The sequence below is a fragment of the Hyperolius riggenbachi genome, chromosome 2 (assembly GCF_040937935.1).
Source record: "Hyperolius riggenbachi isolate aHypRig1 chromosome 2, aHypRig1.pri, whole genome shotgun sequence".
NCBI classification, from domain to species: domain Eukaryota; kingdom Metazoa; phylum Chordata; class Amphibia; order Anura; family Hyperoliidae; genus Hyperolius; species Hyperolius riggenbachi.
In genome coordinates this window covers 440,995,568-441,019,103 of record NC_090647.1, presented here as the reverse complement: position 1 = coordinate 441,019,103, position 23,536 = coordinate 440,995,568, and the positions used below count along the sequence as shown (strand labels likewise).

The following is a 23,536-nucleotide window of genomic DNA, read 5'->3' as shown; positions in this document are numbered from 1 at the left end:
TTAGCAATTTGGGCTGCGTCTTTACAGCACAAACAGAGCCACAAACGAATCAGAAACTGCCATAGCTCCAAGAGCATTTAAGCCCCAACTGTCCCTCTGAGAGGGCTTCACAGTATTGGGCCTATACATGATAGAGGCCATCAAAGTAAAATTTGCACTTGGGCCCAAAGCACCTTAGTTAAAGGAGAACTGTAGTGCGAGGTATATGGAGGCTGCCATATTTATATACTTTTAAGCAATACCAGGTTGCCTGGCAGCCCTGCTGACCTGTTTGGCTGAAGTAGTAGCGGAATCGCACCAGAAACATGCATGCAGCTAATCTTGTCATATCTGTCAAAATTGTCAGACAAACCTGATCTGCTGCATGCTTGTTCAGGGTCTATGGCTGAAAGTATAATGCTGGGCATACACTGGTCGATCCGGCAGCCGACTGGCCGCCGGATCGACTCCCGCCGTGCCCCCGCCGGCGCTTCTTTTCTTCCGCTCGATTCGCCGCTATTGTCTGCCTGCAGATATCGAGCACGGAATCGATCCCCGCGGTGATCGTACACATCGAATATTATCAATCGAGCCATCAGGCTCGATTGATAAGCCTCCCTCGACGCCGTGTATGCCTAGCTTTAGAAGCAGATGATCAGCAGGATAGCCAGGTAACTGGTATAGCTTAAATAGAAATAAATATGGCAGCCTCCATACACCTCTCTCTCCAGTTCTCCTTTAACCACCCTGGCGTTCTGATTAAATCGCCAGGGTGGCTGCGGGAGGGTTTTTTTTAAATAAAAAAAAAACTATTTCATGCAGCCAACTGAAAGTTGGCTGCATGAAAGCCCACTAGAGGGCGCTCCGGAGGCGATCTTCCGATCGCCTCCGGCGCCCAGAATAAACAAGGAAGGCCGCAATGAGCGGCCTTCCTTGTTTTGCTTATATCGTCGCCATAGCGACGAGCGGAGTGACGTCATCGACGTCAGCCGACGTCGTGACGTCAGCCGCCTCCGATCCAGCCCTTAGCGCTGGCCGGAACTTTTTGTTCCGGCTGCGCAGGGCTCAGGCGGCTAGGGGGGCCCTCTTTCGCCGCTGCTCGCGGCGAATCGCCGCAGAGCGGCGGCGATCAGGCAGCACACGCGGCTGGCAAAGTGCCGGCTGCGTGTGCTGCTTTTTATTTCATCAAAATCGGCCCAGCAGGGCCTGAGCGGCAGCCACTGGCGGTGTTGGACGAGCTGAGCTCGTCCAGACCGCTCAGCTGGTTAAGCCACTGGCTTTGACTACAACCTAAGTTTCCCTGAATTCAGCTAGAACTGGACAGATGTGTTCAGGTGGCAGTGCACTTACCTTTATGGAGTCCCCTGATTAAATTTAATGTTTAAGCAAGCAACATGTTAAGATTTGAACAAACGTTCACTCTTTCAGGAGTAAATCTACTTCCAAGGAAAGACAGATGTCTCAAGATCTTGTAGCCGTGGCTGGAAAGGAGAAGTTTCATCCTGTGTTTGAACACCTGGACTCCTCTGTGAAGGGTGGTGCTGCTGTACAAAGCACCGAATTTACTCACGAAATCATAACCATTATACATGAAGTGAAAGGTAAGGGCAAACACTGTTAAGAGCCTTGAGCTACTGATACAGTGCAGATAACATGTCATTTGTGCCAGCATCAAAGAGCCTACGCAGTCTACGTTTACCTTAGCTGCATACTGCATCCAGATTCTGCTTCCTTTACTGCTTGTGAGTAGAATCCCAATGTGATCTGCCCATCCCTGTGCTGAGTTCCTCCCTGCATAAATTACATCTACAAGATTTGCCCCGCACATAAAACATATATTTTAGACAGAATTTACCATCTCTGGCAATAACAAAGTATAGCGGGACATATTTTAAAGGCATGTCTAGATGGGGGGGGGGGGGGGGGTTGCAGCTGCCCAGAATCCCTCAGACTAGGGCCAGTGCAGTTTCTGGGGACAGGCACAAGTTGAGACGCCAGCATATCTGCAGGTATCCTGCAGCTCACAGCACAGCCCCCTTTAATTCCCTGCTACAGTTGACTTTGGAAAAATTCAAATGTGATCAGCACCCACGGTTTCCAAAGGAAAAAATGGTGGTGTGCTATGACCATCCGACCTCCAGTACCTCTGGGACGGCAGCAAGCCATCCAAAAAAGTGGTCAGCACCTCCACAGTAGCTCTTTTACTTTAAAACATAGCTCTTTATTCAAAAATAGTTAACAGCCATAAAAATAGATGGACAAGGTATGGGGCTGGATTCCAGCGACAGCCCGCTGTTTCAGACCTCTCAGCCTTTCCTCAGGCTGGACAGTCCCACACTAACTCATACTCGCAACACACCATCTTATATACCAGCCTCTCACCACACAAACCAATCAGAAGAGGCTATGCTCTGGAGGACCTGATGGAAGACTGCCGTGGCTAGAAAAGGACCAATGGGATCATGGAGTATAGATCCGCCGTGCAAAACCCAGTATGCACCAGCAAGATCCCTCCACCTTAAAAATAGTGCACTAAATTGCTCATTATAGCGCTGAATATGCTGCAGTGTCCCCAATATCTAGGCATACAGTCACCCAGTGGTCCTGTAAACAAAAGCATTATCTTACAAACTCCCATTCCCCACGCCGCAGCCACCATGTCCCCACCTGATGCATGCACCAATAGAAGAGTCCCAGCGCCGTTCAGCCAATCAACCGCTCTATAGAGAAAAAGGGCGGGGACGAGCGGCGAAATACGGAAGCGGGATCGAGACGGAAACCTGCTCTGCGCTCCAGGTGCAGAGTGGAAGAGATGGTAAAAGAAGTTCACTCCCCTTCTGCGGCCGCCGGCCAATGGTGTGTTAAAATATCAGCATAGCCAGTCAGGGCCGGCCATTCAGACCCAATCGCCGCCCCTCACAAATAATAAACAAAGACATGTGCATCACTGCACTGGCTAGCACGTTATGCGGACAAGACATCCGCATAACCATACCAAAAGAAATACGGCCTGTTGCTGTGAAAAATTAAAAGGGTCATGAACCCATCTCCCGCCCAGCACCACATAAACAATAAAAATTAAAAAACAAAAAAAGCATGCAAAGGCAGGGACTGGGAACTGCAACCAGGGGAGAAAAAGGAGGGGGATTATAATTACCAAACAGCCCTATAGCAATCTCCAGGTCCATCAGATCACACCCCCCACAACCTGTAAGGAGAAAAAGCAAATTACAAAAATAAATACATAAAAATCTCCAAAGAGCATCAGAATACAAATCACAAGAAACAATGATATCCTGACTAACCTTATAAATATCCTCTATCTACCAGGACTCCTAACCCCACAGTCCCCCCCCCCCCCCCCCCCCCCAAATCATTCATCCCTGCCACTATCCTAACACAAAACCCAAATATTATATTATATATTTGAGCCCTGCTGGACCAAAGGTATTAAGTTCGCAGATTCATCTAGCCTCCCTTCTCAGTAATTCCTTAACTCTACTTCCTCCCCTCCAACAACTGGGTACCTGGTCTATCACTTGAACCCTTAATTGTGACACTGAATGTCTGTTGGTCAAAAAATGATTAGAAACTGCCTGTTCCATGCATTTTGTTCGTATTGTGGACTTATGTGAACAGATTCTGTCCTTCAATCTCTGGGTAGTCTGTCCCACGTACCCCAAACCGCATGAACATTTTAAAAGATAGACCACATATGCGGAGTCACAGGTGTAGTAGTCCTTGATGTAATATTTCCTTCCAGTTGATGGATGGGTGAATTTCGGACCTTTGAGGATATTGTTACACATATGGCAACTTAAGCATGGAAAAGTTCCAACGGTTTTTGCTGTCGTGCCTTGCGTAGAGCTAGTCCTCGTATGCATTACTTTGTTCCGGATGGTAGGTGCCCTCCTATAGGACATCAGTAGGGGCTCTGAAAATTCAGGTATATTTGAATATGCCTCTTGAATCACACTCCAGTGCTTCTTAATAACTTTTGAGACTTGTTCACTCGCTGTTGAGAAATTGGTCACGCAAGGAATGCGTTGTCATACTCCTCTTTTCCCTTTTCTTCTTTTTCTTACTTTTTCCTTGTAGAGAGGATCTAGGGTAACCCCTTTCTGTAAATGTTTGCTCCATCTCTCTCAATCTGATTTGGCAAGTCTCAGGATCAGAGACGATCCGTTTGACATATTTTAAAGGCATGTCTAGATGGGGGGGGGGGGGGGGTTACAGCTACCCAGGATCCCTCGGACTAGGGCCGGTGCAGTATCTGGGGACAGGCACAAGTTGAGACACCAGAATATCTGCAGGTATCCTGCAGCTCACAGCACAGCCCCCTTTCATTCCCTGCTACAGTTGACTTTGGATGGAGCAGCAGTGTGTGTACAGAGCATGGAGCAGCTCTAGGGAACTTAAAGTGAACCGAGCATCATTTTTAACACCCAGGGCAGCTCTATACCAAATAAAAAATGCATTCTAAAAACGTGGTTTATTATTAAAAAAAACTTTAATTTTACCTCATTTTTTTACATCTAAGAGTTAAATTAGCCACTTTGTCCGACCGCAAAGGACCTGCGGTCCCTGAGCAGGAGATGGTGAAAACAGATAAGAAATTGCCTCTTTAGACTTAATTGACCACAAACAAACCCCCGTTGTACTTCAAACAGAAAACATCAGTTACAGTTGAAGAATGTCACACCTAGCCTGGATAACAGCACTTTTAAAACAGCAGGGGTTGAGCTTCTGAACAATGTCAGCCCTTGCAACTATTTGAAGCCAAGAGCTGCTTGGATCCCTTTAAGAGTCAGGTATGAGCACAGCCCTGTGCCCTACTGTGTGAATGCTTCACTTTCCCCTTCATTAGCAGTGTCTGCTGTCCTCATTATTATCTGTATCCGAACTGCTCCTGACCGATCCCGTTGTCGGATGGTCAGTTGGACAGGAAATTGCATTGTGTACCCAACATCATGTCCTACCATATTATTATACCGTATTGTGCGTGGCTGCGGGAGATCTTTCAGGATCCCCCCCCCCCTTGAAAATCCTTGGTTTGCCCTTGTGTATATATATATATATATATATATATATATATATATATATATATATATATATATATATATATATATATATATATATATATATATTTCCTGGAAATGCTGAACTGTAACTAACGTGTTCTACAGAAATAAATATATGCAGCTAACCTCAATTGAAACAATTCTATTGAATTCTAGTTAGAGCTGGTCACTGGCTATTTTACAGCTTTCAGATCTAGCCAATTTTTGTATTCTATAAAGAACAATCTTGTCCCTAGTGTCAATGTTATTTTGCATATTCAGGTGCAAAGTGTAGTGCTGGAAATTCTTGTCAGGAGTGGAAGATTGCTGTTTTTTTTACAAGGTTTTTAAAGCACACCTTGCTTGCACCATGTTAAGCCTATTTAAAGAGAGTTTATCAGTAACCCCTAGCGCAGCACAGTCCTTCTTGCTTCCTACTATTCCTTGTTGTTATACACAGCAAGCAAGATCACCACCACCACACCCGATTAGAATACGACTCACCCTCTTGGAAGACCAACAGTATGGTCTAATGGCACCTTGGGGTTATTCCCTGGTCACCCCCGACCAATCGATCTAGATTGCTTCCTGCAGATACTGGGACCTCCGTAGCAGGCTCAATAATTTTCCAATATTCCCACTCTACGTTATTCCTCTTCATATATTCTTATATACAACCTCCAATAAAGAGGCACAACATAGCGTAATACTGCTAGTAAAATTTTAATACTAAAAATTATTGCACTTACACTTTTAAAAGAATGACAGCACATGAGTTTTTAGACGGGCTCTCCCCCGTATATGTGGGCCACCGAGGGCTTTCCGTGGCTGGTATCACCTGCCGCGCGCACTACCCGTCCACTCCTCACCGCACGCTCAGGTCCTTGCGCTCTGCCACTTCCGGGTACCGCCCTACTGGTTTCGTCAATTGACTCATCAGGAGCTCCTGATGAGTCAATTGACGAAACCGGTAGGGCGGTACCCGGAAGTGGCAGAGCGCGAGGACCTGAGCGTGCGGTGAGGAGTGGACGGCTGTGCGCGCGGCAGCTGATACCAGCCTCGGAAAGCCCTCGGTGGCCCACATATACGGGGGAGAGCCCGTCTAAAAACTCATGTGCTGTCATTCTTTTAAAAGTGTAAGTGCAATAATTTTTAGTATTAAAATTTTACTAGCAGTATTACGCTATGTTGTGCCTCTTTATTGGAGGTTGTATATAAGAATATATGAAGAGGAATAACGTAGAGTGGGAATATTGGAAAATTATTGAGCCTGCTACGGAGGTCCCAGTATCTGCAGGAAGCAATCTAGATCGATTGGTCGGGGGGTGACCAGGGAATAACCCCAAGGTGCCATTAGACCATACTGTTGGTCTTCCAAGAGGGTGAGTCGTATTCTAATCGGGTGTGGTGGTGGTGATCTTGCTTGCTGTGTATAACAACAAGGAATAGTAGGAAGCAAGAAGGACTGTGCTGCGCTAGGGGTTACTGATAAACTGTCTACAACTTTTGAAATCCCAGCGCACTGCCTGAACTGTGGACATATTAGTTGGAATACAGAGTGCGCGGTGTTACCCATACTAACCTATTTAAACAGACACTGAAGCGAAAAAAAAACTATGATATTATGATTTGTATGTGTAGTACAGCTAAGAAATAAAACATTAAGATCAGATACATCATTCTAATTGTTTCCAGTACAGGAAGAGTTAAGAAACTCCAGTTGTTATCTCTATACAAAAAAGCCATTATCTCTACCACTTTCAAAAGTTGTGGAGAGGGCAGTTTTCTGACTTTTATTATCTCAACTGTTAGTTAACTATTTACTTTTCCTCTGGCAGAGGAGAGGTCATTAGTTCACAGACTGCTGTGAAAGAATCATTTTGAATGCTGAGTGTTGTGTAATCTGCACATATAAGAGAATTATGCAATGTTGGAAAAAACACTATATACCTGAAAATAAAAATATGAGAATATTTTCTTTGCTGCTAATCTTCTAGTAATTATTCATAGTACACAGCCAATTCATTATATCATATATTTTTTTCGCTTCAGTGTCTCTTTAAAGAGACTCTGTAACATTAAAAAGATCCCCTGGGGGGTACTCACCTCGGGTGGGGGAAGCCTCCGGATCCTAATGAGGCTTCCCACGCCGTCCTCTGTCCCACGGGGGTCTCTCCGCAGCCCTCCGAACAGCCGGCGACTGTGCCGACTGTTAGTTTAATATTTACCTTTGCTGGCTCCAGCGGGGGGCGCTGTGGAGGCTTTCCGTTCCGAACTACACGGAAATACCCGATCTCAGTCGGGTCCGCTCTACTGCGCAGGCGCCGGAAACTTGCGCCTGCGCAGTAGAGCAGACCCGACGGCGATCGGGTATTTCCGTGTAGTTCGGAGCCGACAGCCGTCAGAGCGCCTGCGCTGGAGCCAGGAAGGTAAATAATGACGTCACCGCTGCCCGGACTCCACGGAGGGCTGCAGCGAGACCCCTGACGGATGGAGGACGGCGTGGGAAGCCTCATTAGGATCCGGAGGCTTCCCCCACCCGAGGTGAGTACCCCCCAGGGGATCTTTTTATGTTACAGATCCTCTTTAAGCTGGCTGGACATCTGAGTTTACACTTTAACCACATTCCTTGTCTGCTATGTCATATGCTTTCCTCATCATCATCATCTGCTCTGTGGGGTGGGAGGCTGGTTGCCAGTTGGTTCCCACTTAAACACAGGCAATTTTTCATGGACCCTTTGTGATTTTAAGTGAGATGCATGAAGTAACAGAGAAAAGAGGATTTGGCTTCATAGCTTGAAATTTTACCAATTTGCATTTTTTTCAGCCACCTCAAATAGGTATGTCTTGGGCATGTCACTAGATGAGCTAAGAAATCATCTACTCTCTTCCAACCCAGCTGGAAAGGCGAATATATAGAGTTGCAGTGTAAACTTAGAATTTTGTAATTTATTTGAGATGCTGAAGTTTTGCTCTAAGGAAGGGGTGTCCAAACTTTTTAGGCCAAGGGCTACATCGTCGTTCTGTAGGGTGCTAAGGGTCGAGCTAGCAAAATTAAACACAATCATTTGCTGATTACCCTTGGGTACGCTATGTCTGTGACACTTTGTCAAATATTTCCAAGAGAAATAACCCATATACTGTGTGCAGTTAGCACAGTGGCAGCTGCTAATCCGTGGTTGTTACTGCTGCTGGCACAGTGGCAGCTGCTAATCAGTAACTGCTACTGCATCAGTGGTGGCTGATAGCCTACAAGCGTGCAAATGGGAGGCAGAACAGTGACATAAGGTGGCCCCTGCAGCTGAAGCCTGTGGGCCACATGTAATTAACAGCTGTAGAGAGCTTTGGGGGGGGGGGGGGGGGGGGAGGGCATCAGAAAAGGCTAGGCAGGCCGTATTTGGCCGCCGGGCTGGACTTTCGACATGCCTGCTCTAAGGCAAAACGATGGCCATTTACAAACTGCAGAAAATATTCTTTTTTATATATATTTTTTAGTACAGTATTTTTATAGCGCTGACATCTTCTGCATAGCTTTTAGAGTATTTGTCTTCTAACTAACTGAACTTCAGAGGGCTCACAATCAAACCTACTATAGTCATATGTCCATTGTAGTTTAGGGGCAAGCCAATCAACTTATCTGTATGTTTTGGGGTTGTGGGAGGAAAACTGAGTGCCCGAATGAAACCCATGCAGGCACAGGGAGATCAAATTCCTTGCAGTGCTACAAGGCTCTTGTGCCACTGTGTTATCCATAAAAAATGGTTCTCTATACATATCCTCTTAGCATGTGCTCTACCCTTACATTTAGTATAGCATTTTATGCTTGGGATAAACTACTGCATGGAGTTCCTTAATGTAACTGATGCTCAATTCAAAACCATGCACATTAGTACAATAATATAGCATCCAGCTAATATTATTTATTTATAAAGCGCCAACATATTCTGTGACCCTGTACAAGTAGGAAAAACCAACATGCGGTGCATAATACAGGCAATAGTATACATCAAATATGGACACTGGCGCAAAATACAGAATTGGTAATTACAGTGGCAAATGTAATGTAACATGATGAATAAAATGTATAACAGATTGTAAGATGCGAAATGAATAACAAAATCCAAGACTCAAAACAGCAAGAGAAACCTTGTGTGCTTACAATCTAAAGTTATGGGGGGGTCGATCCTGCTAAGAATAGTCTTCTCTAGAAATATCTGATGGCTTTACAGCTGACTTTGCCCCTTTGGGAAGAGTTCTCTCTCTTTTCTCTGTGTGAAGGATACACTGGTTTAACAGGCAGGACATAAAATCCTCCAGCTGAGACATTGTTAGCACTTCCTATTGCAGTCATTGTTGTTTTTTTTTTATTGTTTCTGGCAGTATTAAACTATTTTTTTGCATTACACTACATGGTTTATTGTAAAAGTCCACTTTTTGGTTGCAAATGAGTCTCAGGTTATGCCGAAGAACATATTTATATTTGACTTTGTCCTTCAATTTCTAGGAAACCATTTCAGGTCCACTAGAATGTCCCTCCATGAACGCTTTAGCAAGCTGCAGGAAGATGGAGACCTGCAGGAGATAAATCCTGATACTCTTGCACCACAAAGCAACCCTGAGATTCACAGGTAAGCTGGTCCAGGAAATACTCCACAATATCTGACTTATGTGTGCTTTGCCTGCCTTAAAGAGACTCTGTAACAAAATGTTGTGCCTTATTTCTTCTGTCCTATAAGTTCCTATTACTGTTCTAATGTGGTCTGTCTTACTGCAGCCTTTCCTACTTGCACTGTCTCTGTAATAAATCTTATCTCCTTTCCTCTGTCGTGTCTGTCGGGCTATGGCTGGAATGTGTGGAATGTGCGGAATGTGCAGCACTGCTTGTCATTGGCAGAAGCTTTACACACCCCCTCCAAGCTCTGCATGAGTCACACCAGATAGCTGTTTACAGCCTATGATACTCTGGTTAGAAGCCATGTCATTTGTTTGTAAACGCTGCCTAAAACTGTTAATTACAAGCCAGAATTGCAGCAGGGAGTGGCAGAAACAGCACAGAGGGACACAGGAGAAAATAAGGAATAAAATGGTATGCTTTTTATTGTAAGAATATTAGAGTACAGATTCTCTTTAAGTTATTCTTGCAGCATTTCTAAAAAAAAACAAAAAACAAAAAAAAACATGCAAGTTTATTTTAGCTGCGGTGACTTTGAGGGTGAGATATTACTGATAGTTAAAATATTGTCAATTTCTCATTACCTGATAGTAACCTGCCCTTTAGCACCTATCAACAAACACCCTTTACATGCCTAACATGAGCCTCCCTCTCCATGCCTAACATTAAAGAGGATCTGTAACCAAGGATTGAAATCCATCCCAATCAGTAGCTGATACCCCATTTCCAGGAGAAATCTTCTCCTTTTCTTGAATAGATCATCAGGGTGGTCTGTATGGCTGATATTGTGGTGAAACCCCTCCCACAGTGTGATGTCAGGACCTAGGTCCTGACAGTTTCCTGTCTGTGAACCTTATTGCGTTGTGAGAAATTAAATCTTCCAACTGCCACACAACCAGAATCTCCCTCTACACTTATGTATAGCTATAAAAGCTTTTAGCCTATTGTATTGTTAGTGCGTGTGGTTATAAATAATGGCAGTTGGTGCTGTCTAGTTTTGTTTTTTTCTTGTCTGCCAGTTGTAAAAATGATTATGTGCATGCTGATTGTGGCTCAAACCTCATGGACAAATTACATGGTGAATATCATTTTATTTCTTGATCTCTCTAATATTTTAACTCCTCACTTTGTAATGTATTGATTTTTTTTCTTCCCCTTTTCGCTAAAGTTCCTTATTAACCCCCCCCCCCCCCCCCCTTCTTTTTCACTAACCATAATGTCCCCTTTATGCTAAACACAAACCTCTGTCCCCACAATCTCATAATCTAACAGCTAGCCCTTTACAGTTCCGTTATATTACAGCCAAACCGCATTATTATCCCCTTCCGCTACAATTCACTTCTTGCCACTGAGTTTGCTACGCTGCAGATGAACGCAGAACTGATCTGTACACTAAGCTATAAAGTAGCTAAGCGTCTGCACCCAAACTAAGCACCCGGCGCTCCTTAGCCACAAATCTACATTGTGATCTGTGGTACTGCCGTTAGCCGTTACAACAAAATTAACTGCTTCCCTAATAATTGCAGAAGACGAATGCTGTTATACTCTGCACATCAAATCATTGTGATAACGTAGTCAAAAAAGAACAAATTTTTAAAAAGACAACTATTTTTTTGACAATATAATATTAGAGAAAATGTGATGTACTGCATAGCACCGTGTATTCTCTTCACTATTATTGATAGTTAAAAATTTCTGTGTTCTTGGTTTTAACATTGCATTTATATAGTCCCTGTCAAGGGGCACTAGTGCATAGCGGCAGTCCGTAGCATAGATTTTTTAAAGCTATTTGCAGTGTGTGAGAGCAATAGATGCCTTTCTGATCAGAGAGTGATCTATCTTTTACCACAAAGGTGGGGTTTACACTCCATAGTGGAGTTAAGGTGAACCAAAATGAACCTGCATAGGAAAAACCCAAAGCATTTGCTCCTAGCCCTGTAGCAATGGTTGTACAGTGCCAGTAGCAATTTAGTTGATGAAATTATTTTGAATGAATATTTTGTCACCATCATTTAATTTTTATTCTGGCAGGAGAATTGACATATCGTTGGAAGAGCTTCAGAACAAATCTCTAAAGAAAACAGTGGAGGTACAACCTGTAAGTATTAGTGAGATAGTCATCTTTTCTGTATAATAAATCCTGCTCCATGCTCCTATACAGGTTATACTTGGTGCAAAGCAGATCACCCAGTCAGGCAAATCTCAGTGACCAGTCATAATGGAAATCACAATCAACTGTGTTTCCTAAAGATCTTTTTCCAGTGGTGCAGGTACATAGCTGTGGGTTACATTGGGAATGTTACAGTGGTCCCCCCAGAAGTGCAGGGTATTTTACTAAAGGGAATGGCATTTATTAGGTTTTCCTGTTTGATTCCTGGCAAATTTGATCATGTTGATTTAATGTGCCAGAAATCTATGTCCCAACTTGTCGGAGCGATCCTAATTTAGAATTATTTTTTTTACCAAAAATCAATTGAGATTATTGATCGGACTGGACGGAAAACCTTTGTTTTTTGGGGGTGAGGCAGGAGTGGATTGACGACCCGTAGTATTGCACTGCATCGAATAGTGCAACGCTGCAGTTTGATCAATTTACAATAGATTTCATGCTGAAATTTAGGTGCAGTAAGCGGAAGGATTCAAGCCCTCTCATCAGTTTTCAATCGGAGAGTGGTCAATCTTCAACCTGGAAGTGTGTGGGTACACTTAAAGGGAACCTGAAGTAAGAGGTATATGGAGGCTGCCGTATGTATTTCCTTTTAAACAATATCAGTAGCTTGGCATCCTGCTGATCCTCAGCCTCTAATACATTTAGCCATAGACCCTGAACAAACTGTGCAGTTTGTTGCCTGCGCAGGGCACTATTGCGGATGGGAGCACAAAGAAGGAGACACATGGGCAGGCCTGCGCAAGCACAGTAAGCCTGTTGGCGAAAACAAAACCAGCTGGCAGTGGGGGACTCGGTGGGTGACTGCGAGGGAACGGGATGGCTGCAGGGGGCTGGTAGAAGCCCCAGGAAAGTTAAAACTGATTTTTTTATTCATGCCTTAAGCATCCCTTTAAGGAATGCCCTCAGTATATGGACTAATTCCAAGCCTCCCAGGAAGAGAGACGAGAACCACCAGATTTAGGGCTATTTCACACGGGAGTTTTTGCAGTGTTTCAGACGCAGCGTTTTTTGGGATCTATCATGGTCCCATTCAAGTGAATGGAGCGTTTAGAGCTGGCTTTTGTAGACTTTCATGAAAGCCTGGCGGTAGATCCCAGCGGTGTCTCATCTCGAAAGCAATATGTTGCTTTCAGAGGCGGAAAACAATTGCAGAGACCCGAACTGCTAGCCTTGAAGGCTTCCCAAAAGCCTTCAAAAGCTAGCATCTAAACGTGGCGCCGAGCAAAAGCTCGGCAGAAGCCCATGTGCAGCAGCCCTAACTAAGGTAAACCTGTGACGAAGGGTACAGGAGGATTTTTACATACCTGGGGTTTTTTTTTCGAGCTCCCTGTAGTCAGCCTGTCAGTTTCCTTGATGTCCTGACTGATCCGCTGTGAAGTCAGTGATCCAGCAGAGTTGTGGGCCACTGTGCTTGCCATGTTCTGGGCTGCACATATCTCCTGCATAGTGTTTCTGTGGCCGGAAATGTTCTGCGCAAGTGCAGTTACAAGGGTACAGGGGCGTGATTGGGGATAATCTGTAACTGAGCCTAATCACTGACCTTAAAGGGGTTGACAGCGTCACAATGGAGGGGACCAGGAGGACATTGAGGGAACTGGCAGGCTACAGGGGGTAAGTAAAAATCCTTTTGCTCCAGTTATCTCAAGTACACTTTAACTATAAGTGAGAGTCACGTATGAGAAAGGTATTTTGCAGTGCCATTTATCCTAGATATTTTTTTTTTATAGTGGCCGTAAAGCATTATGCAAGAATTTGCGGTGATCACCTGGGATGTGTCATGCTTGCGTGTGAATTCAGGATGCGATCGTGCGCTCTGTTTTCTAAATAGGCATTCACTGCTTTTTACGTAATTACGTCAGATCCCCGAGTACTAACATTTCTCTAATATCCTTTATACGTTAAGTAAATAAAAAGCTCCTTTATGTTGATACAAGAAAGCTGATAACTGAATAGGCTTTGAGAAGTCCCATCAGATGACCTCTGGGGTGCGCATACTTCATGCTGATAAACTTTGTGTCCCAGAGGGTTGGCGGTTACAGTAAGGAAACACCTAGAATGCTTGCTTTGTATTCTGTTATAACCTATTATTTGTTCAGCAGGCGTAGAGATTGGAAATGGAGAGCGATGTGTGGCTATAATTGATTTGAGGGGGAGTGATCAGTTTATAAATATTTGCTGATATGCATTAATATATAACTCAGAATGCTTATAATGTTTAATATGGCCTCTTTTCTTGGGAACTCTGTTTATTCACTTTTAACATTGTCCTGTTTATCTCTGCAATGTGAGTGTATTATTTATATGAATTGTATTCTGATAATGGTATAATAAATTGTTTATGCCACAGGATTACATTTTCTGTCAGGAATTACTGGCCCCTTACAGGTTGGGTTGTTTTTGTTGTGTCATTTTCAGTTCATGCCTGAAACAATTAACCTATTTTATATGTTTATTGAGGTTGCGTGCATTTTTTTCTACAAGGAGCAGTATTGTTGATTTACCTTTGAATGATCTTGTTGTTGTTTGACTTACCTGCCTTATTTCAGCTCACCGCATTGAGCTGTGTAGAGCCCTTTGTACCTCAGCCTTTATCTTATTATGCTTCTGTCATATATGCTCAAGCTTTTTAGCCCTTGAGCAAATCACATATTTATTCTTTCTTCTAAAAGTGCCTGTAAACGTTACATACTTGTACGCTAATGGTTTCTGAGATATCTAAAAGACAATATTGCTGCCTGTTGGCTATGAACAATCACAAGTAATGCATGAGATAGATAGGCTGAATATGTCCTAGAGGAGAAATGTGTCTCTTTGGTGAATAGATAAAACTGAAAGATCCGGTATCAGAACTGAACTATGGTACTTCTGGTCCTGAAGCCCTAAGTCCATTTTTTTCTCATTACTTATTTAACTGTACCCAGGACTAAACAAGGGAAAGTCCTAAAGCAATCCAAGCTATGTAGAGAAGCAAAGTGGTGAACAGAACAGTTTTTCATGAGTGAAATGTGCTTGAACTGTAGTACAGCCTAACTTTCTGTCCTCTGTGAATTTAGTTGATGGGCAAGTGATCAATCTGGAGTGACCATGTGATTCCCAAAATAAGAAGAAAATTAGAGGTCTAACTTAATTTCCCAGCATTACAGTGGAAAACCTATGGTTTAAGCAGGGGCGTAGCAATAGGGGTTGCAGAGGTAGCGACCGCATCGGGGCCCTTGGGCCAGAGGGGCCCCGAAGGGCCCTTCCTCAACTACAGTATTAACTCTCTATTGGTCCTGTGCTCATAATAATCACTTCTATAGATACTTTAAATAGTGGTAATCATTAACAAACTGTTCCCCATCCTCTACTTGCACCTCTGACACTGTAGTTGCCATTGGCAGGTTTTGGTGCACCGTATCAATTGCTATGTATATAGTGCTTGGGGGGGGCCCCATTGTAAAACTTGCATCGGGGCCCACAACTCCTTAGCTACGCCACTGGGTTTAAGGTGGCTGTAAAGGGCTGTAACAGGCCGTGAAAATATTTTCCATATTTTAGCTTCTCAGTTCACTGCCCCGCCTCATCCATATTCAGTTCTATTCAAAAGAGATGAGCAGGAACTTGGGTCACTTAGCATGCTGGCACAGCCAACTGTAGACTAGTGGTTGACCGGAAGACCCAAGTTTCTAAACAGGAAGCCAGAATATGCAGGGGTCTTGTCCTGCATATGGATTACCTTTTTTTAACGCTAGGGGCCCTTTTCTATTGCATATGTTCCAATCAAATTTTTGAAACAGTCTTTTGGCCAACTGCAAAGACACACTTGGAAAAATAGAAATGGCGGCGCAGGGGCGTAGCAATAGGGGTTGCAGAGGTTGCGACCGCATCAGGGCCCTTGCACCAGAGGGGTCCCAAGGGCCCTCCCTCAACTACAGTATTAGCTCTCTATTGGTCCTGTACTCATAATAATCACTTCTATAGATAATCTGAATAGTGGTAATCATTAACAAACTATTCTTCATTCCCTTCCTGCTCTGACACTGTAGTTGCCATTGGCAGGTTTTGGTGCGCCGTGGCAATTGTTCAGTGTTCTCCCCAGAATTTTTTTCCAGCCGGGTGGCATGAAAAAGTAGCCGGATGGGGCACAACAGGGGGAATGCAGGACTGATGCAACTCTGCTTACAGCATAGGAGGAGGAAACAAGCTGTCAGCCGGGTGCTCTCCAAAATTAGATGGGTGGAGCATCTGGCCAAAAGAACCTGGGGAGAAAACTGAGCCTCCATATGGCTCTCAGTTCAGGTGTGCTTTAAGAAATACACCATCTGTCTTAACCTTTTACCGACCGCGTCACGCCGATGGGCGTGGCCGCGGCGGCAGCCCCAGGACCGCCTAACGCCGATTGGCATAAAGTCCTGGGGCTCTGTTTTGAATGAAGCATCTCATTCTCGGAGGGCGGAGCTCCGCCCCCCTCTTCAGTCTCCGAGCGGCTATCGCCGCTCGCAGACTGTTAGACGGCGTGATCGCCGTCTAATTACCCGTACAGCGCTGCGATCAGCAGCAGCGCTGTACTGGGGACAGCTGTGTGACACGGCTGTCCCCTTCTGAGCCATAGAGGTGATCGGCTGTCATAGGCTGAAGCCTGACAGCTGATCACAGGGATTAGCCGGCGGGGGGAGGGAGGGGGGTATATAACAAGAAAAAAAAAACACACTTTTTATTAAGAAAATAAACTAACACAAATAAACAAACAAACACTGGGGGGGGGGGGGGGGGGGGCGCGATCAGACCCTACCAACAGAGAGCTCTGTTGGTGGGGAGAAAAGGGGGGAGGAATCACATGTGTGCTGTGTTTTGCAGTCCTGCAGCTTGGCCTTAAAGCTGCAGTGGCCAATTTAATGAAAATGTGCCTGGTCTTTAGGGGGGTTTAACACAGCAGTCCTCAAGAGGTTAAAGGGACTCAGCTGAGAATAGTAAAAAGGTTTATACATACCTGGGGCTTCCTCCAGCTCCATCTGCTAGGATCGCTCCCACACAGCTGCCCGCAGCTTCGGGAACCGTCACTGACGTCAGTCTGCTCCAGTCTATGCAAAAGAAGTGCGCTCTCTACGTATCTCTCCAGTGGCTGCTGGAGAGATGCACAAACAGTGCATTTCTCATGCATAGAATGGAGTCGACTGACGTAAGTGACACGACCCAGTTCCCGAAGCTGCGGGCAGCGTGGGAGCGATCCTAGCAGATGGGGCTGGAGGAAGCCCCAGGTATGTATAAACCTTTTTACTATTTTCAGCTCTGGTACACTTTTTAAAGTGAACAGTGCTTTTTGTTTTATTTGGAGCCACAGAAATCCATCTGACAGTGCAGGTGAAACGGACATCCTATAGTTAACACGTGTCTAGAGCTATACAGTTATATATATTGGGCATCGTTAATGGTACTGATCGACCACGATCATTCAGTCAATGTTTTTGGGGTTGATTCCTCTACCAATCATCTGATTGGTAAAGTTTTCCTTGCTGTTTGTGGACCCCATCCATTGTTTCCGGCTGAATGCATTAATTTGATCAGGAATCGTGTCGCATGTCCATGTCCCTACAGATCACACTGAGAAGCTGCAAATTCACACCTAGATATGAACTGTTTGCATTTTCACATGAAAAAAAAAAAAAGTGCAGCATGGTCTGAAAGGACATGCTGGCCCCTTGTGATTTCAGAGGTTTATTAGTGTATCTTTTGGGTTTAAAAAGGTGGAGGAGGGGAGAATAAACATCAGGACAGAGCTTTATGTGTGCAAACTTGCCTTACTGAGGTCACAGCTGGGCTGCCAGCTACATTCCTTTTGCTTGTACCTGTCAGATCAGAAGGATTTTTTTTCCCTTCAGTGTTGCTGTCTGTGTGCTCCGTGCTCCGTTCTCCAGGCAGCCACAACATCCCACTCTCTGCAGCCAGTCCAGAGCTGCTCCTTGCATCTTGTGACAGCCGGGGGAGGAGATGAGTGATTGCCTGCACTTCCCACTCCTCTCTGCAGTCCTCTAAACCAGAGTTCCCCAACCCTGTCCTCAAGGCCCACCAACAGTACATGTTTTGCAGGAAAACACAAATATTCACAGGTGGAGTAATCAGTGTCTCAGCAGAGCTAATTACCTACCTGTGTGGATATCCACAAAACATGCACCGTTGGTGGGCCTTGAGGACAGGGTTGGGGAACACTGCAACAGTTACAGAAGTGCCATATTTCACAGAGACTTACACGTTCATAAGTAATTACGGATACACATTCAGAGGGGAGGGAGAAGGACAATTGACCTAGTGACGCAACTGTGAGGAGGAAAGGAGGCACCGAATTACAAATTACAAAGCCAAATGGGCCATAGTTTGCCCTGCCCTGCCTTAGCCACACAGGCTTCAGAGTCCCTTCTCTGACTACTACTGACTACTTATGCGCCTCATTCCTGGAAGAGCACTCAGCAGTCAGTAGTACAGATGGTCCCGCATACTGCCGAGCACAAGCCAATGACTGTACAAGCTTGCTGGAAAGCACGAGATCTTGTACACAGAGGAGAGAGCCCATCGTGTGATGCAACTGGGTGGGGCTTATCTCACCCGGGCAGCCCACCCACCTATTTGATCCTGGGGAGAACACTGTTATGTATAGAGTACTTGGTGGGGCCCCATTGTAAAACTTGCATCGGGGCCCACAGCTCCTTAGCTAAGCCACTGAGGCGGAGCAATGTTTCTATTACTAGCGCCACTATGCGGTTCAACTCCTCCTGAAACACAATCACTGTGCATGCTGCATTCTTTCTGTGATTAGGATTGCCAGTGGGAGTACAGGAAAATCATTGCACAGAAAAAGTATGCTGAAATTTGGGACATTTGCAGGGTGCAGTATCTTCAGTGGAGAAGGGCCCCTAAAATAAAAATAAGCTAGAGTTGTCCTCACAAAAGAGGGTTGAAAATTGCAACTGTAAGAAAACTTATTACATACCAACACCCTACCTCCAAGTGTTCCTGCATTGTAGAACCTATCTGTTAGAATAAGTGGGGTGCTCAGAGAAGGATAAAATATCTTAACATGTAAAAGTGAAATGGGCACATAGCTCCTGTAAAGTATCATACAGGCTAAAAGAAGCACTTGAGCTGCCTATATGCACACAGTGCATCTGTTACCTAGAAAAGTTGTTCTGTTAGCCCACAAATTGTTTTCTAGCCTATGAAACATATTATCCCTTTACCTGCATGATAACTTGCAGAAGCTTCAAATGTTTTAAGTGATTTTATACTTTTTGGTAGGGATTTCTTTCATATTCTTGTTTATACCCTCTGTGGATCCACATTTAGCCTCAACAAATGCCAAGTAGTCTTGTTCTCCATCTTTGTTTCCCTGTTCATAATTGGTAAAAGAATCAGTTTGGGTGCTATGTATAAAATACTGCCTTCGTGACATCCCTGGAGCTATGTAGTTAGACAGACGTGTGTGACAGCAACTGTGGTAACTGCAGGCCTGCCTCTAAATTGATTTAGAAGAAGTTTACAACCAGGCAAGTCCGAGTGTAGTTAAAGGGGTTCTTTCGCGAAAAAATTACACAGTTAAAAAATGTGACAGATGACAGGTTTTGGGCCAGTCCATCTTTTTAAGGAGGATTCTCAGGGCTTTCTTTGTTTTCAACAGCATTTCCTGAACAGCAGTTTAACTGCCAAAATAGAAAGATACCAGCCGGCCTCCCTAATCACTTGCACACTATTATGTCAGTTAGATTTTGCAACTGTTGTTCAGGAAATGCTGTTGAAAACAAAGCCCTGAGAATCCCCCTAAAGCTGGCCACTAACGGTCCAATTTGTAGCGAAAAATCGTTCGAGCGATCAGAAATTCTGATCGGATTGGTTGTAAATAATCTCCATTGGTGGACACAATCGATTATGAACGAGTGAAAAAAATGTCGCCCGAATGAATTTTCGTCGAACGAAAATTTGGATTTTCTTGGTGGTCGTGATAGATAGGAAGCAATGATTGGTTAGTTGATGGTGTAGTGAACGATTTTTCGTCCGATCAGAATTTCTGATCGCTCGAACGATTTTTCGCTAGAAATTGGACCGTTAGTGGCCAGCTTTAAAAAGATAGACTGGCCCAAAACCTGTCATCTGTCACATTTTTTAACTGCCTACTTTTTTCGCTAAAGAACTCCTTTAACCTCCTGGGCGATACAATAATATCGCCAGGGGGCGGCGCAGCACATTTTTTTTTAATTATTATTTTTTTTTAATCATGTAGCTAGCCTAGCGCTAGCTACATGATAGCCGCTGTGCAGCGGCATCCCCCCACCCCCTCCGATGGCCTCCGGCAATCAAAGCAAACAGGAAATCCCGTTCAGAACGGGATTTCCTGTTTGGCTTCCCCCGATCGGGATGATTGGCCAGGCTGCGCACGGGGTCTTGGGGGGGGGGGGGGGGGGAGCGGCACGGCGGGTAGCGGCGAATCAGCGCGGAGCGGCGGCGATCAGTATATACACGCAGCTAGCAAAGTACTAGCTGCGTGCAACAAAAAAAAATTATGCAAATCGGCCCACCAGGGCCTGAGAAATCCTCTGTGGCGGTTTACCCCGAGCTCAGCTCGGGATTATCCCCCAGAGGGTTAAACACCTAATCTGTATAGTGGTTTCAGGTCAATGACACAGAATATATTAAAATGAAGACCTGCTGTGATGGCCTCTATATAGTTCTCAGTAGAGGTGTCCTTAATCACCTCTTCTACAACTCATTACACGATAGTCTCACTTGTGTACATTCTGCACCTTTGTCAAATGAAATAAGTTAAGCCCTCCAGGTCAGGCAAACAATCCACCTCCTGCTGCATTCTTGCCTTGTCATATAAGAATGTGAGAAATGCTAATATAGGTGATGCTTTATATACACCTGAGAGTCAGAATAGTCTCCCTGTGTACATTTTACAGGTTAATAGTTACACAGCTTGTAGGTAAAATTACATTTGTACTCTCTATACAGTATATTGTTCAGAAATATGTTGTTGTTACTAACCTGGTACAACCATAAATCTGTCTTAAAATGGTATGAAACTCAAATCACATCTATGGACTAAACCATTAAACACAGCATAAAGCTAATAGTAAAAACACTTATAAATGTTTTCCAAGTTATTGCAAGGGTTAATATGGAAGCGTCTGCTTCACTCGAAAGCTAATTTGTAAGACTGCAGTTGCAGTACTAAAATTATTAGATTGACTTGAGCTAAACTAAAGGTGTAAACCATGCAGAACAGCCTCTGCTGTACTGGGGGGAGGGTGTATAGAATGATCATATTATGCAACACTTCTTATAAAGTATACAGAGCTGTTTCCATCTTCTTGTTCCTGTCAATCTAACGTTGGTTTTACGCCTTACATATGATTACATGAGCTTTGTCAGATCCTACCACATCTGTGTAGCAACAGGATATTATTTACAAGTTAAATCCTGTCTAATTATCCTCATACAAAATACATTTTGATAAGATTACATTACAAAATCAAAGTGTGTAGTATGGGGCTACTCTTATGTCCCTTCCACAGGTTAGGCCCAGTTTTTGTGATATGTTTTAGAACCCATTCAAACACAAGGAGACCATACAAACTCTATGCAAAAATTGTTAATTGAACCCCGGACCCTAGAAATTAAACGTAAGTGCACAGATTACAATGTATATGTTTGTGTTTACCATTCATTCATGTGAACATCATAGTTGCCATTGTTGTATCCCAAAATGCTGCATTTGTATACTTTTAGTTGTAGTACTATACTGTATATATCTGTGGGCTAATCATATTTGAATAAACGTGATTTTGATTTCAATTGTATTTTACATAGTAAAGCACTTTTTGCTAAGGAATGTAGGAAATTATGAATAGGCCTATAGTGTTCAGGATATCCAGAAATTCTAAATGATCTGTCTATCTGTATACCAATTGGTTTGTATAAAAAAGTAATTATTTTCTTCCTTCGTTTCTTAGGCTAGACCGAGAGCTGTTGAAGATCCGCACGACCTGCGGCATGACATAGAGAGGAGGCGGAAACAGAGACTCCACAGTGAACATAATGGTACCACTGATGAAAAATTTGGGGACAGGTTAGTGTTACTAGCTTGTACTGGAGCAGGTTTTTCAGAGCAATTTTTTTTTTGCCGTTCCTTCTGAGTGTGTTAAATGACATCTTTTGTTGGCCTCATGTCTGAAAGTATCGGCACATAAGTAGGAAGGTTAGGGTACAGTTTGTTAGGAATTGCTAGTGTAGGGGAGGTTTTTGTTTATGCTAACTCATATAGGCTGGCTGGTGGTTATAGGGGTTGGCAGGAATGGGGGTTTAGGATTAGGTGATAGTTTTGTGCAACTTTATAACAACATTGATGCAAAAGCAAAAAGAGCTGAATAGATGGTGCTGAAAATCAACAGACCAAATTTATGAGTACTTTAAGGAAGTGTAAGAAAATGTGCTGTATCCTGTTTGTAAAAAATAGTGTCATGCTGACCTTAAAGAGAATCTGTATTGTTAAAATCGCACAAAAGTAAACATACCAGTGCGTTAGGGGACATCTCCTATTCCCCTCTGTCACAATTTCGCCGCTCCCCGCCGCATTAAAAGTGGTTAAAAACAGTTTTTAAAAGTTTGTTTATAAACAAACAAAATGGCCACCAAAACAGGAAGTAGGTTGATGTACAGTATGTCCACACATAGAAAATACATCCATACACAAGCAGGCTGTATACAGCCTTCCTTTTGAATCTCAAGAGATCATTTGTGTGTTTCTTTCCCCCCTGAGGGGGGAGTGCATAGCAGAACCACAACACTGAAGAACTTGGCAGCCTTCCAGACACAGGCTGACAAGTCTGACAAGGGAAAGATACATTGATTTATTACAGAGACTGTGATAGTACAAAGTGCTGCAGTAAGCCAGAACACATTAGAATAGCTTTTGGAACTTGTAGGATGATAAAAAACAGGATGCAATTTTTGTTACGGAGTCTCTTTAAGACGCAGTATCAAGTAATTCCATAATGCAGTCATAATATCTTGTGTGTTCGGATGGACAGAGCCTTTTTGCGGTATCCTAGGCTGTACCAATCATGAATGTAATTCTGGAGTATATTCACAAAAAAAAGTTAAAATTTATGTGCACAGACTGCGAACATAAATTTTATTGGAAGTAATGCAAATTAAAAAACACCTATTTGCATCATTTGCCTTATACAGTCAGTGCGTATGTTGCTTGTATTCCACCATTATGCTAGTTGTGTAATGCGTGTTACGCAAGCAATGCACATGTTGCCGTTCCTTCTGAGTGTGTTAAATGACATCTTTTGTTGGCCTCATGTCTGAAAGTATCGGCACATAAGTAAGAAGGTTAGGGTACAGTTTGTTAGGAATTGCTAGTGTAGGGGAGGTTTTTGTTTATGCTAACTCATATAGGCTGGCTGGTGGTTATAGGGGTTGGCAGGAATGGGGGTTTAGGATTAGGTGATAGTTTTGTGCAACTTTATAACAACATTGATGCAAAAGCAAAAAGAGCTGAATAGATGGTGCTGAAAATCAACAGACCAAATTTATGAGTACTTTAAGGAAGTGTAAGAAAATGTGCTGTATCCTGTTTGTAAAAAATAGTGTCATGCTGACCTTAAGACGCAGTAGCAA

General features: G+C 43.8%; 1 protein-coding gene across 1 annotated transcript in view; it reads left to right on the top strand.

The window, feature by feature from the left end:
- The window catches only part of BCLAF3 (BCLAF1 and THRAP3 family member 3), a 126,849-nt gene that overhangs the window by 73,322 nt on the left and 29,991 nt on the right, over positions 1-23,536 (top strand). The window contains exons 7-10 of the mRNA XM_068269997.1: positions 1,408-1,580; positions 9,544-9,667; positions 11,743-11,809; positions 21,862-21,977. Coding sequence (XP_068126098.1) covers positions 1,408-1,580; positions 9,544-9,667; positions 11,743-11,809; positions 21,862-21,977 — 480 coding nt within the window. The remainder of the gene's footprint in view (positions 1-1,407; positions 1,581-9,543; positions 9,668-11,742; positions 11,810-21,861; positions 21,978-23,536) is intronic.